This window comes from Protopterus annectens, chromosome 1.part1, assembly GCF_019279795.1.
Source record: "Protopterus annectens isolate FY-2018-M chromosome 1.part1, PAN1.0, whole genome shotgun sequence".
NCBI lineage: Eukaryota > Metazoa > Chordata > Ceratodontiformes > Protopteridae > Protopterus > Protopterus annectens.
The window spans coordinates 21,330,301-21,348,305 of NC_056726.1; the positions used below are offsets into that span (position 1 = coordinate 21,330,301).

The window sequence follows — 18,005 nt, forward strand, 5'->3', positions numbered from 1 at the left end:
ATAATTAATTAATTATACATACAATGATGAATATTTATTTAAAAACTTTTTTTTAAAAAACTTCTTTAAAAAACTTCCTTAAAAAAACTTTAAACATTTTATTTTTTATGTTTTATGCTTAGGGACTGGTATATGTGAATTAATTGGTGCCCTCTAGTGTCCTTTGTAATAAATACACTAGAGCTTATTAGCTCTTATTTTAAGTAAGGGTGTTATGGTTAGGAAGTCATTCATTCCTGGTTTAGTGTTGGAATCTAAATAAACCTGCCACCATAATTCCCTACTTTCTAAAATTTCTTCCCATAACCCACCCCTAATATCTGGCAAAATTTGATCAAGAACAAAGAAATGAAACTTATATTCAGGACAAGTAGTGGTATGTTTATATAAAGCATTTGTATTCTTAGCTTTCAGAATGTCATAATTATGTTCATATATTCTCCTTTTTAAACATCGTTCCGTTTTACCTACGTAAAACGACTGACATTTCTGACAAATAGCAATATAAACGACCCCTTTACTTTCACAATTATGATACTTTCTACTTTTGAGCCATTTCCTTCTACTTTCAACATAAATTGCTTCCTTATTAATAATGTATGGGCACTGTTGACATCTGCCACATCTATATGTCCCATTCTTACCTTTGTTTCCTTTTATTATTATTCCACTACTCCTTTCCAAAATCTTGCCTATATTTGGTGGGTTTTTATACACAAATTTTGGTTCCATTTTAGTTATTTCTTCAATATCAGTCAAAGAGCTGAATTTACTCCATTCCTTTTTAAAAATTTTTTTCAATTTAAAATTGGAGTTATTATAGTCAACTACCAAACTCCTCATATAGTTAGGTTGTTCAGTTTTATTATTCTTACTAACATTAATATGTATGTCCGTTTCCACCTTAGTATCATTACCCCTTTCCAAAATTGGTCTGAACCTACCCATCCTACCCATCTCTACCTCCTTCCTTGACTTCTCAATAAAGTCTAAAGGATATTCACGTTCTAAAAACATATTAGTTAAGGTCTTACATTCTTCTTGAAAATCCATATCACTTGATGTCATCCTTGAGCCCCTTACAAACTGTCCTTTCACTATGTTTTTCTTACTATAAAGGGGATGAGCACTATCATAATGTAGGAATGAATTCACATATGTATCTTTTCTAAAAACCTTACTCTGAAATTTACCATCTTCTTTATATATTTCTATATCCAAATATTTCAATAAATCCATATTTATAGTATATGTGAATTTCAAAAATGTAGTGGTTTGATTGATGTATTCCATGAACTCTAAGAATTTTTCTTGGCCCTCTGTCCATAGAATAACTATGTCATCTAAAAATCTGTAATATTTTGTCCAACATTCCTTAAATCTACAGTTGACAATAAATTGTTCCTCCCATTTGGCTAGGACAATATTGGCAAATGTGGGGGCACATACTGCCCCCATGGCTACACCCGTCTTCTGTTGGTGGTATTCACCATCAAACATAATAAAATTATATTTTAAGACGGTGTCCATAAGTGTCACACTTGCTATTTTGTCTTCCAACCTCAGATTTTCATCACTGAATACCATCTGTTCAAACATATCCATCCCCTCAGTAAAGGGAATACATCCAAACAAATCAATGACATCTATAGTTGTGAATAGTAAATCTTCTCTATACATATCCTGTTTTATTACACCTAAGAAGTCCAAGGAATCTTTCAAAATCAACTTATTTTTAATCCAAATATGCTTGGTTTTAAAATCAACAAACTTTGCTAGTGGGCCAGTCTTAGACCCTGCAGCTGAAACTATGGGTCTAAGGGGGGGGGGGGGTCTTTCATATTCTTATGAATTTTCGGTATCCCAAATATATTAGCTATTTTAGGTTTCTTGACTTCCAGATATCTGAAAGTTTTGTCATCTATTACTTTATCACTAAATCTTGTAAAATTACATCAATTTTTTGATAGGCTATATTGATTTCGTTTAGGGATACCAATCCATACTTATGATCATCTCTCAGTATAGTATTCAACTTTCCTTCATATGAAATTTTGTCCATAATGACAATTCCCCCACCCTTATCAGGTTTCATGATCCTCAATGAGGTATTACTACTTAAATTATTTAAAACCTGTGTCTCATCCTTATTTAGATTATAGTGAACCCAACCTTTATTACAATTATTTCTGACTGAATCAACCACTAAACTCTCAAAATTCTTTAATTGGGGCATTAACGGAGGGTTAAAAATTGACTTTCTCTTTAAAACACCTTCTCCTATTCCTTCCCTTTTAAAACCAGCCCTAACAGCCATTATTTCCAAATTGATTTTCCTCATGAAAAGCTTGACATCTAGGATGGTACGTGTCATATCTCCTCTCCTATTAGGAATATATTTCAAACCTTTGCTAAGTAATGAAAAATGGTTAGGGTTCAGTATCAAACTACTAAAATTATAGATAGTGAAATTGTTGTAAGTATTTTTCACTTCATCATGCACTATTATTTCCATGTTTGGATCATTTTGACCTAGGGTGGGGGTATCTACATATATCTCCCCCTCCCCCTTCTCCCCCCTCGATTCTGAAAATTTCCTTTGTAGTTGAAATTACTTTCATATGATGTTCCCCTTCCCCCTAATGGTGGAAATTCTACTTCATAACTGTCTCCAAACCATCTATTGTCTCCCTCAGTCCCTTGTATATTATTATAATTATGAATATTGTTACTTTTATTATTCCATGTACCTTTAAAATTATTATTCTTATTGCCCTGATATGCTGGTTTAGGGTAATTAGTGTGGTTTTCATACTCATTTACATCTCTGTTTAATTTACCCACCTTTCGCTGAATTACCTCATCACATTTCCTATCTATTTCTTTTCTCATTTGAAGGTATTTGTCTTTTTCTTCCTTAATACCATGAATTAAATCAGTAGTGATGCAAGTGTCCAATAACTCAATTTCCCCTCCCAGTTCCTTTTGCTTATTTTCATTTTCAATTATGATTAACTTCATGACCTCTAAACCACATTTATTAAAAACATCAATTAAACATTTATGAAAATGAGAGCCAATCTGCACATTATTAGGGTATTTATATACCCTTAATCCTTTAGGGACTATCTCCCTTTGTAAACATTCCCTCAGATAAGCATTTTCAATACTAAGTATTCTGTGTTTGGTTAACAAATTATTCAATCTTTCAATTTTCATACTATAAGACTCACCATCATATTAATTAATTAATGTGATTTGTCTGAGATTTAAAGCTTGTAATTAATTAATGTGATTTGTCTGATGAAGTCCTATGTACAAGGACGAAAACGCATACTGTACTGTTGTTATAAGAGCGTTAATACAAGTTATCGTTTGCCTTGGCCGATTCATTGGTTTTAAAAGTTTGTGGAATAAACTGTTTGAACCGAGTTTCAACGTTTCCTAGCACTGTTTTATTGGTTTATTGGTTTTGGAAGTGCTGGTGCCTTTACTTTGGTTTTTACCCTCCTGAAGTATACCGACATCAATTGGGGATTTAATAATTGCACTCAGTTTGTAGTAGTCAGCAAACTTAGTCAGTCACAGCCCCCTAATTTTGGCCTGAACTTCTGAAAAGTATATACCAAACAGTAGGGGGGCCCAGCACTGACCCTTGTGACACCCAGCTGGTGACAGGTCTGCTAGTTGATATGGAGTCACCAACTCTGATAGTGTGTGACCGGTTTGTGAGCCAGATGGTAATCCATCTTACAACACAGGGGTTTACACGGTTTGCCAAGTATAATTGGTAATGCTTGAGTGTAGGATTGTGTCAAAGGCCTTTGCCAAGTCGAGGAATGCTGTGTGCACAGATATGCCCTCATCAATGGCCCTGATCACATTTTCAAAGAAATCCACCAGGTTTAACAGACAAGATAAATTGGGTTGGATCCAGGGCATGGAGGTCACTTGTCTTTATTTATGAGGTCCATAATGATATGTTCCATAGCTTTACTGAGAAGGCTGATCAGACTTTATGGGTCTATAATTCCCTGGGTATGTTGCTAAGTCACCTTTGCGGAGGGGAATAACTGTTGCTTTTCTCCACTCTGCAGGAACAAAGCCTGTGGTTAGGTTGTGACTGAATAGGATACTTAATGGAGATGCTAGTTCATGTTTTAGTTTGTTCAGAAGACAGCACTGGATGCCACCTGGTTCCATAGAGTCTCTGTTTTTTGCCTTAGACAAGGCTTTGATGACCTGCTCTTTGGATATGTAGAATGGGGGGGGGGGCAAGGTTTGTGATAGAACTAATCTGCCTGCTAGCAGGTTTGGTATCACTGTGGGATAAGTTTGTGAGATACCGTTAGTCACTAGTTTGGCACATGCTTAGGTCCTACCTTTTAGGCTACATATGTATCTGTAAAAAGCCTTATGGCTATCCTTGGCTGTGATTGCTAAATTTTTCTCAAAAGTTACCCTTAGAGAATTTGACATATTGTCTTACTTGCTCACTGAGGCTGACGAGGGTGCTTTTCCATTGTTAGGCCTCACTTTAGTTTTCTTAGACAGCAATTTTTTTTAGTTTGTAGTAAAGTTTGTTGATGCTGGATGTCCACCACGGCAGCTTGTTTTACTTGGGGCTCTGGCTTTAATTCTCATTTGAAAAGCCTAGTCTATATACTTACATAAGTGACTGTACAGTGCTTTAGTGTAAGCTTTGGTGTAGTTACCACTTCCAGCTGGGGGTGGGGCCTGGAAGGTGTTTATACCTTCCCCCAGGGTGGGTACAGTTTGCTTTAGTGAAGTTTTTTTAGCCCGACTTCGCCTTTTGTGAGTTCTGTGGTTAGCGCCAGTTCGAGGACAACTGATGTGGTCAAATTTGACTAATGATGGTCCAATAGTTATGGTGGTGCATCTGTTTGTCATGTTGGTTAGGCCCAGATCTAGTACGTGTTCCTCTTGTTGGGGTTTGAATAACTTGTTCCAGGGCATCTGAGTTAAAGTCAAGGAACGTTTGCGCTAGTGAGTTAGGGCTAGAGTAGGTTTCCAGGTTGATGGTGGGATAATTGAAATCCCCCATGATCAGAGTGTTTAGCAATATTTGGATCGACTCCAGTTTGCTCAAGTAGGCCTCGTGCACATCATGATCCATAGAGAGGGCTCTACAATTAGCTATGACTTGAAAGGGTGTCTTACCCACAGTAATATGAACTTGGAGCAACTCCATGGAGTTCTCCTAACTAGTAGGGAGGTGAATCTATCTCCAATACAAACAGAAAAACCGCCTTCTTTGGTTTTCACACGTTCATTTTACAGTCTGAAAATGTGGACGGCACTGTAGCCTTGCACGGCCAGGGAACTCCCTGAAGCCCTGAACTAGATGTCTGTGAGTGCACAGACATCTACATCCTCCAGTGACAAGAGTGCTTCCAATGTGTGCAGTTTTTGGTTTAAGCTCCTAGCATTTAGCAGCATAACCCTTATTTTGTTCCAGTTGGCAATTTTAATGTCGGCAATTTTGTTTTTGAGACCTTGCCTAAAAAGGAGCTATGGGGGAGGCAAGAAATTTTGCCAGCAGCCGAAAGCCTAGTGGTGCCAGATGCAAACCATCTCTTGCAAAGCAGTGAGATTTGTCGACCATGTCATCCCAGGCTAACAGAAACTGGAGCCCCTTTGAATGACACTACAAACTAAGCCAATTATTGAAACTGATAATTTTTTGTTTATACTGTGGCATCATTCTAAGAGGAATACGCTACTCAAGGCTAGGGACATACTTGTCTGGGACACATACTCAGAGCTTAAGTATGTCTCACTTCATATAGTCCAGCGAGGTAAATCGCAGGTCGTTCACTCTACCATGCGCTATAACAGAGTCATAAATGCACTTGTCAAAGGACCTGAGTGCATGTGTGATCTGACGAAACCTTGCACCACTAAGGCAGATGACTGTGACTTTCTCCTTATCTAACCTGGTGAGTGGGACGTCCAGGTGTCTCACTAGAGAGTTTCCAATGGCAAGAAAATTTGGTTTTTGAGTGTTACACCTTAAGGGCTTGGTAGATGAGACTGTTGTTGCTATGTGTCTTTGGTGCTGTGGGAACTATGTTAGTTGTACCAGTATTTTGTTTTGGAGGTCTCTAGTGTTTCAGTAAGTTTTTTTTTTCTTTAAGAGAACCTCCACATATGTTGATTTATGTGTTGTGTGCATGCTATGCATGCTATGTGTATGAGTACTAGTATTATTTGCACAAGTATTGGTAGGCGAGTTGACAACCTCTTCAGTGTTACAGTTTCGAGCGCGAGAGAGCAGGGATTCAAGATTCTTGGTGTAGATGCATCTCTTACACACTGTACTAGACAGTTATTGGTAGAGGGTTGTCAGTGTTCATTAGGCAGTTGCTATATTGCCTCAGAAGACGCAAGTCAACAAGGCTGGCAGGAGAAACAATGGTAGTACAACTGTATAAAATGCTAGGTTTGAAGAACTGTTATTACAACGGGGGTACTTTCAGGACTGATCTAGGAGGTGCACTGTAGGTGGGTATTTCTAAAGTACAGTTGTGTACCTATCATAAATGTAGATGTTAGAGTGTATTCACTGTTGCAGTCATTACTCTTGGGTTATACTGCTGGCAGGCTACCCACAGTTGGCCTGAATTCCAAAGTCCTGGTCCGGTGTCGGTTGCTGTCGCCCCTTCCCTGACATCAGTGTGCCAGGGGTATAAAAGATGCAGCCGATGCCATTTTCTTCAGTTTTTATTGCCCCAGATGTCAGGTGCCCCAAAAGGGTAGGCTAAAAACAAAATTATGCCAATAAACATGCATGCACTAAAGTAAACATTTCCTTCATCTACAAGCAAATACACCACATAGGTTGTATAGAATAGAGAAGTACAGATAAGGCCCAGCAAAAGAAAGGGGGATGGTGGGAGGATAACCTGGACTGCAACAGTGAATACACTCGAACATCTACATTTATGGTAGGTAAACAACTGTACTATGTTCATCGTGTTTCACTGTTGCAGTCATTACTCGAGTTGAATCCCAAAGCTGAGGATGGGTGGCTGGGGCTAAATAGGATTAGGAGAGGCTATGAGGCCCTGCAGAACTGCAGTGGCAAAGCCTGCTCTGGATTTAGAGTAGAGAGGTAAGTGGTAGTGCTTTGTAAAAGTGTGCACTGAACTCCAAGTTGCAGCCTCTAAGATGTCTTTGGTTGGTACTCCTCTGAGGAAGGCTGCTGAAGTGGCTGCTCTGGTTGAATGTGGCCTAATGCCATTAGGCACTGATTTGCCATGTTGTGAGTAGCAGAAACAAATGCGATGGCCTATCCATTTTGAAAGTCTGTTTTGAGATGGCCTTTCCTTGTGATCCTGCAGCATATGCCACTAAAAGTTGCTCAGTCTTTCTGAAAGCTTTAATTCTGTCCAAGTAGAAGCATAGCTGTCTGTGTATGTTCAAAGAATGCAGAAGTCTCTCACCCTTGTTCTGTGGGTTTGGATAAAAGGTAGGCAAGTGAATGGTTTGGTTAAGGGCCACACTGGACACCACCTTAGGCATAAATGTTGGGTTTGTCCTCAGAGAAACCCTGTCTGGATGGAAAATGATAAAAGGTTCCACAGCCATGAGTGCCTGTAACTCCAAGACTCGTCTTGCAGAGGTTATTGCTAGGAGCAGAGCTATTTTCCAGGATAAGAATTTTATATCAGCTGTTGAGGCTGGCTCAAAAGGAGGCAGTGTGAGTTTTTCCAAGACATAATTGAGGTCCCATGCAGGTATCGGTGCTCTCCTTGGAGGTCTTATGTTTTTGGCCCCTCTGAGGTACTGCCTTATTAAGAATGAGAAAGGATAGGTGGTTCCGTATTGTAATGGGCTGAAATGGCAGAGGCATGGATCTTAATTGATGAAAAGGATAGGCCTTTGTCCACCATCTCAGTTAGGTATTGTAAAATCTGAGGAATATTTGGTACAAACGTGTCAATTCCTTGTGCCTGGTTCCAAGCACAGAATCTCTTCCATTTTTCTGCATAAGATTTTCTGGTACTGGGCCTCCTGGCCTCCAAAATAACATCCATCACAGCTTTGGAGAGAGGAGTGTTCTGAATGGCTACATTATCCGCCATGCTGCCAGATTTAAGGTCCTGAGTTGGCTGTGCAGGATCTGATTGCTTTATTGGGTCAGTAAGTGAGAAATCTGAGGCAATGTCCAGGCTGGACCTTGAGACAAATTCTTTAGGATTGGGTACCAGTGCTGGCGTGGCCAGTCTAGGGCAATCAGTATTATTTTTGGCTTCTCTTGTCTGACCTTTAGGAGTACCTTGGGGAGGAGAGACAGTGGAGGAAAGGCATATACTGTTAAGTTTTTCCAGCCGAAGGATAAGGCATCCACTTTCCATGCTTGCTTGTGATAAGTCCTTGTGCAGAATCTCTGTATTTGGCAGTTGTGAGGGGAAGCAAATAGATCTATGTCTGGGCATCCCCATTTCCTTGTTATCATGCTGAAGACTTGTGGATCCAGTTTCCACTCATGGGGGTCCATGAGGTTTCTGCTTAGTTAGTCTGCCAGAGTATTTATCTTTCCTGGCAGGAATTGTGCTTGCAGGTGAACTTGATAAGTCAATGCTGTGTCCCACAAAGTCATGGCTTGTCTGCAAAGGGGGTAGGAATGTGTGCCTCCCTGCTTGTTTATGTACCACATGACTGTAGTATTGTCCGTCTTTATCAGTAGTTGTCCTGGATGAAGTAGATCCTTGAAAGCTGTCAGGGCATTCTGAACAGCTAGCATCTCTTTTTGATTGACGTGAAGATGCATCTGGCTTGCGGGCCATGTGACCTGAATACATTTTCTTGCCATGTGGGCCCCCCAGGCATAATCTGATGCATCCGTCGTTAGTGTCTGCCTGGCTGTGGGTAAAGTGAATGGCTGTCCCTTGTTGTGGTGACAGGCCTGTGCCCACCATCGAAACTCCTGTTGCAGGCAGGGAATGAGGGTAATTAATGTTTCCAGGCTGTGGCAATGTTGAGTCCAAACACCTTTTAGATACCACTGTAGTTTCCTCATATGCAGTCTGGCATATGGAATTAATAGAATGCATGATGTCATGAAGCCCAAAGCCTGCAGAATTTTTCTTGCAGATAACTGGGGTCTTTGTTGCCAACATTTTGAAGTAAGAAGTCAGTTGCCTTTATTTGTCTGGTGTGAGATAAGCCATCTGGGCAGTTGTATTTAAGCTTGCACCCAGGAATATTATCTCTTGAGAGGGTACTAGTTTTGATTTATTTTCGTTTACTGTGTACCCTAGGCAAATTAGTAATCTTTTTACAAATGCCAGATGCTTTAGTAGAATGTCCTTGTTCTCTGCTTGAATAAGGCAGTCGTCCAGGTAAGGATATATTTGAATTCCTCTTTATCTGCAAAATGCAATTACTTGTGCCAGGCATTTTGTGAAGACCCTGGGTGCAGTAGATAAGCCAAAGGGCACTGCAGACAATTGATAGTGCACTGAGCCACCTATGAATCGGAGGTATCTTCTGCAAGATTGTCTGATTGGGCCATGCAGGTATGCCTCTTTTAGGGCCAAACTTACAAGCCAAGCCTTCTTGCCCAGCATGGGCAGAAGCTGCTGCAGAGTCAACATTTTGAATTTTGGAAGTCCAGAAATGTGTTTAGAATAAACAGGTCCAGTACTGGTCTCCAGGCTTTGTCCTTTCTGGGCACCAAGAAAAGTCTCGAGTAAAATCCTTGTCCCTGCTCTTGCTTTGTTACTTGCTGAATGGCCCTCATGTCCATGAGGGATGAAACTTGCTTTTGTGCCTCTGCCCATTGATTGTGTGGCAGGTCTGGTATACCTTTTGCCCTTGGCAGGGTGTAAAAATGGAACCTGTAGCCCTGAGACACTATGTTCAAGACCCATTTGTCCTGGGTGATCACGTGCCAATTCTGTGAAAAAAATACTAGTTTTCCCCCTAAGGGGGCTGCCAAAAGATAAGTGATTGGTGCTGGCAGAGGAAAGTCATTGGGACTGTTTCCTGTATGGCTGTGATTTGTCTTCTCCGCTTTTGGAGATAGAAGCACCCCATTGTTTAGGCCTGTATGAGCCTTGGGGCTGGGATCTGCCTCTGGAGCGTCTGTATCTGCCTCTTTGTGGCCTGTCTGACAATGGAAAGGACCAATTCTTTGTAGGCCAGTTCCTGCTAAATCTGGGTGGCTGCACCTGTAAGAAATCCTTAACTGTCTGCATAGATTTCGCTTTGTCCTTCATTTTCTTCAACACCTCTTCTGCTTTAACACCAAAGTATCATGCTGTAATGGAGCATCTAATAATTTTGCTTTAATATGATCAGGCAGATTCTGTTCCTTTAACCAAGCATGTCGTCTAATAACAGAACCCATAACAGCGGCCCTGCAAGAGGCCTCCAGAGAATCAAAACCAAATTGCAAAGTATGTTTTCCCACTTGTTCAGTGGCATGCAATAAATCCTGCATTTCCTTATTTTCTGCACATTCAGAATTTGTTAACATTTTCTGTTTAAGCAGTGACATTAAGTATTGCTGATATTTAAGCATATGAACTTGACAATTTAAAGCCCTCACAGCCAAGGTAGCGGAAGTGTAAACCTTTTTCCCCCATCTGTCCAGTGCCCTTGAATTCCTATCAGAAGGTATAGGGTTTTTTTGCAGTGGGAGCCTTGACCCCATTTGGGATCCTGAGAAACAGTTTCTGGGTCAGCAGCAGGGTTTTTATAAAGAAATTGATGTGAATCTGGGACCTTGTAGTATCTATCTGGCTTAACCGGTGCAAACCGGGATAAAGAGTCAGGAGACAGGCCGGACTCTGAAAATACATCATCTGCAATGTCTAAAACAGGAGGGATAGCAAGAGGCCTGTGCTGAGGTAGTGAGCCTTTTCTTAGATTCTGAGTAGTCTTGGCTCTCCCAGTGGAAGTGCTCCCTCATGGTATGCAGGGTTTCCCCAAAAGAATAATCCTCAGGAGGGGGGGCTGAAGGGATAGATTCTTCAGCATCGGAATCCTCATAGGAGGGAGAGAGTATTCCTGTTCAAAAGAGGAGTCAGAGGAAATGGAAACCTGATCTGAAGATTCATATTCTGTCTCTTGCCTAGGCCTCTTATCAGGAGGGGGATGGGAACCCCTGATCAAAGTAATTAGGTCTTTGGCCATTTTGAGCATCTGTTTTTTAGGCATGGAGGCATGTCCATGGGCTAGCTGCACTTGTTTCTTTGTCTTTAGTGGTGCTTTAGTCTTTGCCTTTGAAGCTGTAGTCGGTTTTATATGCAACTGTGTAGGCCTGAAAACACCCTCAGAAGCCGATGCCTGCTCAGTGGCTCTGGACGCATCTGAAGGAATATTTTCCAAGTGTCCAATACCTAGAGTTTCCAGAGGCCTAGTCTGTTCCACGTGGGAGTCGGAAGCGGCCTGCGGCTCTGAGGAAGCGGGCGTCAGGGGCTGCGAAAAAACCTCACTGAGAACCGGCGACTGGCTTAGAAGAAGCCTCGTTGTCAGTTTTGTACCTCGGATGCCTGTCCTTTTCCTTGTGTTTCTTGTGAATTGCGGTAGTCGGATGGCTATCCAACGACATTGTGTAATTAAATCTCCGGCCAAAGTAATGAAATGCAAAATCATACAGATGCTTAATAGTGCGGTGGTTAAATCTAGCACAAAACCTGCAATTACCAACGTCGTGATCAGGGCCTAGGCAAGGAATACAATAAGAATGGAAGTCCTTATGAGGTATTTGCTTCCCACAAGAAACAGTTATTAACTTTTTCTGACATCGGTCTGGATCAAGAAAAAAGTTTCCCCAACGGGGTACTTAGCTTTAAATGAAGACTTCGGATCTGAAATTCGAACACGAAAATCTCAGGAGTCGGCCGACCGTCACCTGCGAACTGCTTCTGCTTCAGGCACCGCACGGCAAGAAAGACTGAAGAAAATGGCGTCGGCTGCATCTTTTATACCCCTGGCACACTGACATCAGGAAAGAGGCAACAGCAACCGATGCCAGACCAGGACTTTGGAATTCAGGCCGACTGCGGGTAGCCTGCCAGCAGGATAACCCAAGAGTAATGACTGCAACAGTGAAACACGATGAACATCGGGGTTTCAGGCTGGTGGTTTTATAGGTCACAGCTCACTAGCAACAAGTCTTAGACTGGAGATGTACTAAAGATGAGGACTACAATAATGTCCTAGAAATGTATCCAAGGGAAAAATTGTAAAAATCTGTCCAGCTATGAGGCACAACTGCGCGGCAACGTGTGGTGCTGCAAGACATGCAAACAAACAGAAAACCACTCAACTGGGGGCTTAAATACCAGAAGCTAAAAACTTTAAAAACACCAAAATGTGCTCAGAATACAATGCCTCCAATAGCAGACCTGTCACTAGTGGAGTTCCCCAGGATCAATCCTGGGACTCCTACTGTTTGGCATCTACTTCTCAGAGGCCCAGGCAAGACAAAAGGCCTGTGGCTGACCAAGTTTGTGGATGACTGCAAGTTGTGTGTTGCCACTGACTCCCCAAATGATGTTAACATAGTGCAATAGGGTCTCACAGCAAGAAATCACTTGTGCCAAACTCATGGCCTCAAGCTAAATGCAAAAAATGGCACCTACTGATTACCACATCAACAGCAACCCCTAAGCATACAACCTGTGGTAAGAGACCTAGGTACTCAGGTTGATACCCTCACATTTGACCATTACGTAGCGGCAGTGGTCAGAAAAGCCTTTTACTTGGTTTATCTCATAAGGACTGCATCCAGAAAAAAAGGAGGTTATTACCGCTCTATACTCCTTCCTCATTAGACCAATAATGGAGTATTAAGCCCAGTTTGGTATGCACCTCTCCAAACATCTGCACCAAATGGAAAGACCACAGAAACACCTCACAAACAGAATCCATGGCCTTCAACACCTGCACTGTGCGAACAAGGCTCAAATCACTCTCACTCTACTCGGTATCGTACAGATTGTTCACAGGTGATCTGTGTCTCACCTACAAGGCAATCTCAGACCCTGCCCTACTAGACATGCTCCACATCCTAAAGTCAATTCCTACAGCATTATCCACTTGAAAGCCCCGAGTCTAATATGCGACATCAGCAAAACCTGCTGGACAGACAGGTTTGTCTCCCAGAGGATGCCCAGTCTCTGGAATAGAATTCCCATACACGTCAAACAGTACCTTGCTGACCCTCTTCAAGGGCAACCTTGAAGAGTGGATGGGAAACCACAAATTTGTCCCAGGGGTTCCACCTGACAGGGTGACAGGTGCTGACTGATGTTTCATTTTGGGGATAAATTCTTGGCTAGGCTTGTAAGGGCCCCAGGTGGATTAGCCTAGTAACCCCCTATGGTCCTATGAACAGCCACTACAAACAGACCTAGATACAACAAACCTGTATCTGGACTATGCTACAGCTACTAGCTACACTAATTTAGGCGAGCAACACTACAAAAAATGTTTTAAACAGAAAAATGGTAGTAAGACACAAAATGTTTTAAACAGTAGAAAAAAAACAGCAAGATACACTAAAATTTCCCTTGCAACTAGCCAGCTTTTTAGTTTTAGCACTCAAATCTGTTTCTTTGAGCTCAGCACTTGTTCAGAACTCATTGTAAGCACTAAATAAGTTACAAATTACTACAGCACTCAACTTTCCTCACTTGTCTAGAGGAAAACAGTTTTTAGTACTTAATAAATAAGCACTTATGCAGGCATGTCTAAAGGTCAGCTCCCAATGTTTTCTCCTGTCTACCTGATGAATCTGGACATATTGGTACAATGCAGCAATTGCCACATGTACACAGACAACCCTCTCCTCCTACCACCCAACACTACAACCTGTGAGAGATGCACTTATATAGCCAAACTGGAAGCAAAGCTCTCTTCACCAAAGACTGGCCTAGACCGTCAAGAGGAGAAGGTAAACACCTGCACCGCACCACACTCATCACATAGTCCCTCAAAACCTACACCACCAAAACACAGACACAGAAGCACAAAACACACACCTACATTCGCGGAGGATCTCAGTACAATCTGCCCAAACAACAGAGACCTCCAAAGTAGAAATGCAAGCAACCTCCACCCCCCAACACAACCCAAATGACACACAGCCCACATACTCCGTGTGCCACTCAACTACAGCCCGTAAGGCATAACATAACCAACACTCTAGTCATAGGTGACTCTGTAGTCAGGCACACTGATGTTCCACTCACCAGGCTAAACAAGGAAAAAGTTACTGTCATCTGCCTGTCAGGTGCCAGGATCCGCCACATAATGCAAACACTCAGGTCACTCCACAACAAGTACAAATACAACTCTGTCATTGTCCATGTTGGTGTGAATGACCTGAGACGTACCTCTCTGGGCTACATGAAAAGAGGCATGGAGGAGCTCTCCGATCTTGTAGCCCAGGCAGGTATGACCCTAGCCCTGAGTAGCATCCTACCATCACCCAGAATGATACCACAGTACAAGGACAAAATGATTGACTAACAATTGGCTAAGCTTCTGGTGTCATTCTAAGGGAATCCAGTATCTGTCTGCCTGGGATGAGATGATCGACAGACCACGCTGCTTTGCCAGAGATGGCCTGCTCCTGTCGCCCTTGGGATTTTGGATACTGGCAAAAGCTCTTGCCACCCCTATACTGTCTTTTTTAAGCAAGGTTCAAATGACAAATTCACCAGCGTAACGGGTACAAGCAAGCAAAATCTGAGGGTAATGCTACTCAATGCTAGAAGTCTAAACCTCAAAATGCACTCACTCGATGCACTTCTTAAAATGGAGAACACTGACATCTGTGCAGTGACAGAGACCTGGTTCACAGCTCCAGAGAGCACCCCTGCATTACCAGGCTATAATTCATACCACACCTTTTCGGCCACCAAACCCGGACCAAAACACTAAAGGTGGAGGTGTGTCCATATTCATTAAGGATATCCACACCTCCAAGCTAGCTGCTCAGCGTAATGCATCCGAGATTATCCAAGTTCAACTAACTCTGGGCAAAACCGCAATCCAGATTGTAGCTTGCTACAGACCCCCCCCACCATGCCCCAGGATTCCCACTCCTCTTTTGATACACTGGAAAATATTAAAGGTACAACCCAACATTCTAATAATGGGCGATTTCAACTACCCTACCATTAACGCTCAACGTTTTCTGGAAATCATCAATTCCAATGCCTTGATTCAACTTATCCACACCCCCAACCAGGGGCAGCAATATCCTAGACCTGGTCATCACCAACATGGGTGACCGGTGTTCCACATCAGAGGTCAGCTCCTCGTTGCTCAGATCTGACCACAAGCTAATCACCCTAGACATCCACATCCCGCTCCCACCCCCCATTAGGAAAACAACCGTAAAAAATTTCTCCAAAGCCAACTTCACACTTCTTAACACAGAAGTGGCAAACTTCACGACACCCATGCAGATGGACAGAGGTACAACTGCTGAATCCTACACAAATGCACTTTATAAGCACTTACACAAGTGCATGGATCATGCTATCCCTAACAGAACCAAAATGCTATCCTCCAAAAAAAGGAAGCCAATCTGGTGGTCTTCTGCCATAAACGAACTCTACAACAGAAGAAGGAAACTGTTGCAAAAAAGAGTAAAATCCTACGATTGGAGGAACTCTGGTCAGCCTCAGTAAGAAGCCTGAGATCCCTCATAAAATCCTCCAAAGCTAGGTACGAAAAAAAAATTGCCACGGATTCTAAACACAACTGCAAAGCATTCTATAGCTATGTCAAGAATCTCAATGGCAATACTCAGATCTGCTCTGAGTTACAGCACAATGACACTAAATATACAGAACCAACTAATATTGCCAACATCCTGGCAGATAGGTTCAGTGCTAACTTTACCCCCCCCCCTCTCACCCCCTAAAGGGCCCATCTTTATTTCGAAGAATGCAAAGGTCCTGTAATCACGGCTGCACAGGTAAAAACCTCACTCTCCAAAGCCAAGAACACAGCATCCATGGGACCTGACAACATCCCAGGTTGCTTTCTACATGAACTACAGAATTAACTGGCACCCCACCTAAGTACCATGTTCAATCATAGCCTCACCTCAGGCTTTGTGCCCATTGAATGGCACACCGTGATAGTTATCCCACTCCACAAAGGGGGGGGGGTAGAAGAGACCCCGGGAACTACCGCCCCATTAGCCCGGCGAGCCTGGTCTGCAAGGCCATGGAACGTATCATCATGGAACTCATAAACAAAGACATTGGAGATCTCAAAACTCTGGACCCCACACAGTTTGGGTTTGTAAAAGGCAGACCATGTCTCCTAAACCTGATAGACTTCTTTGATGTAGTCACCAAAGCCATAGATGAGGGTAAGGTGGTTCACACAGCCTATCTAGGTCTCACCAAGGAGTTAGACACCATCCCCCACTCTGGAATTATGATAGACACCATCCCCCACTCTGGAATTATGACCGACACCATCCCCTACTCTGGAATTATAGATAAACTCACTAAACTAGGTATAAATCCCTATGTCACAAGATGGGTTGCCAACTGGCTTACTGACAGAACCCACAATGTGAAAGTAGCAGACTCCAAATGAGACTTCAGACCAGTGACAAGTGAAATACCTCAGGGTTCAGTCCTGGGTCCTCTACTGTTTGGTATCTACTTCTCTTAAGTACAGGCTAACACAGAAGGTCTTTGGCTAATGAAGTTCGCAGACTACTGCAAACAAGGAGCCATAATCGAAACTCCTAATGATGTGGACATCCTACAAAAGGGCCTCGCTGAGACAGGTGTCAAACACATGGCCTCAAACTCAATGCCAAAAAGTGCATTGTCATCCGTTTTGGTAAAAACTCTGTACCCATGAACTACCACATAGGCGGTAGTCTACTTAACATCAAAAGTGTGGTAAGAGACCTTGGGACACAGGTGGACAGTAGTCTCTCCTTTGATAATCACATCGCCACAGTGGTCAGGAAATCCTTCTACGTGGCACATCAACACAAAAGGTCATTGTTCCCCTCTACCTATCACTCAGACCCATTATAGAGCACAACACCCCTTTTGGTATGCAACTCACAAGACATCTACAACAACTGGAAAAGCCACAAAAATACCTCAAAAAGAGGATTACTGGCCTCAAACAGATGCCTTACGCAGACCATCTCAAAAAAACTCCAGCTTTACTCCGTCGCATATCGCCTACTCAGAGGCGATCTCTACCTAACATACAAAGCTATGTCAAACCCAGAGTTGTTGGACAAGCTCCACTTAAAGATATCCCAATCCCTCTGAGCTACACGCTCTAGGGACCTAAACCTTGTCACCACAACAAACAGAACATGCTGGAGGGATAGACTCCTGTCCCAGAGACTTCCCATACTCTGGAATAGACTACCTATGTCAACCAGAGCTCCTCATTAGCACTCTTCAAGAAAAATCTTGATGACTGGATGGGTAATAGGAAATTCACCCCAGGGAACACTTCTGTGGTTCTGTTTGACAGGGGCATAGGAAAATAATTTTCTTGGGTGGCGAAAGCCAGGGTACCTTTTTGGCTAAGCTTGTATAGGCCCTAGGGCCAATAGCCTAGTACCTACCTATGAGGAATGTGTTATACAACACACAAATCAGTTAAGACACTGCTTTGTGGGGAAAAACAGAACAAACCAAACAGATGCCTTGCAAACAGTGAAAAGTAGCAACAACTACTTTGCAAACAGTGAAAACAGCAATAGAATACTATTTAAAAGGCATACTAAGGTACAAACAGTGTAGTTTAGTTTACAGTATTAAAAAAGTAGTTTCCCATCCACTCATCGAGGTTGCCCTTGAACAGGGTCAACAACGTACTCTGTCAGATCCGACCACAAGCTAATCACCCTAGACATCCACATCCCGTCCCCATCCCCCACTAGGGAAACCACCGTAAAAAATTTCTCGAAAGCCAACTTCACGCTTCTTAAGACAGAAGTGGCAAACTTCCAGACACCC

General features: G+C 42.4%; 1 protein-coding gene across 1 annotated transcript in view; it reads right to left on the minus strand.

Moving 5' to 3' along the window:
- The window catches only part of ZFR (zinc finger RNA binding protein), a 1,793,456-nt gene that overhangs the window by 1,705,603 nt on the left and 69,848 nt on the right, over positions 1–18,005 (minus strand). Inside the window, exons 6-7 of the mRNA XM_044085369.1 lie at positions 2,751–3,024; positions 645–1,697 (exon numbers count right to left, since the gene is read on the minus strand). Coding sequence (XP_043941304.1) covers positions 645–1,697; positions 2,751–3,024 — 1,327 coding nt within the window. The remainder of the gene's footprint in view (positions 1–644; positions 1,698–2,750; positions 3,025–18,005) is intronic.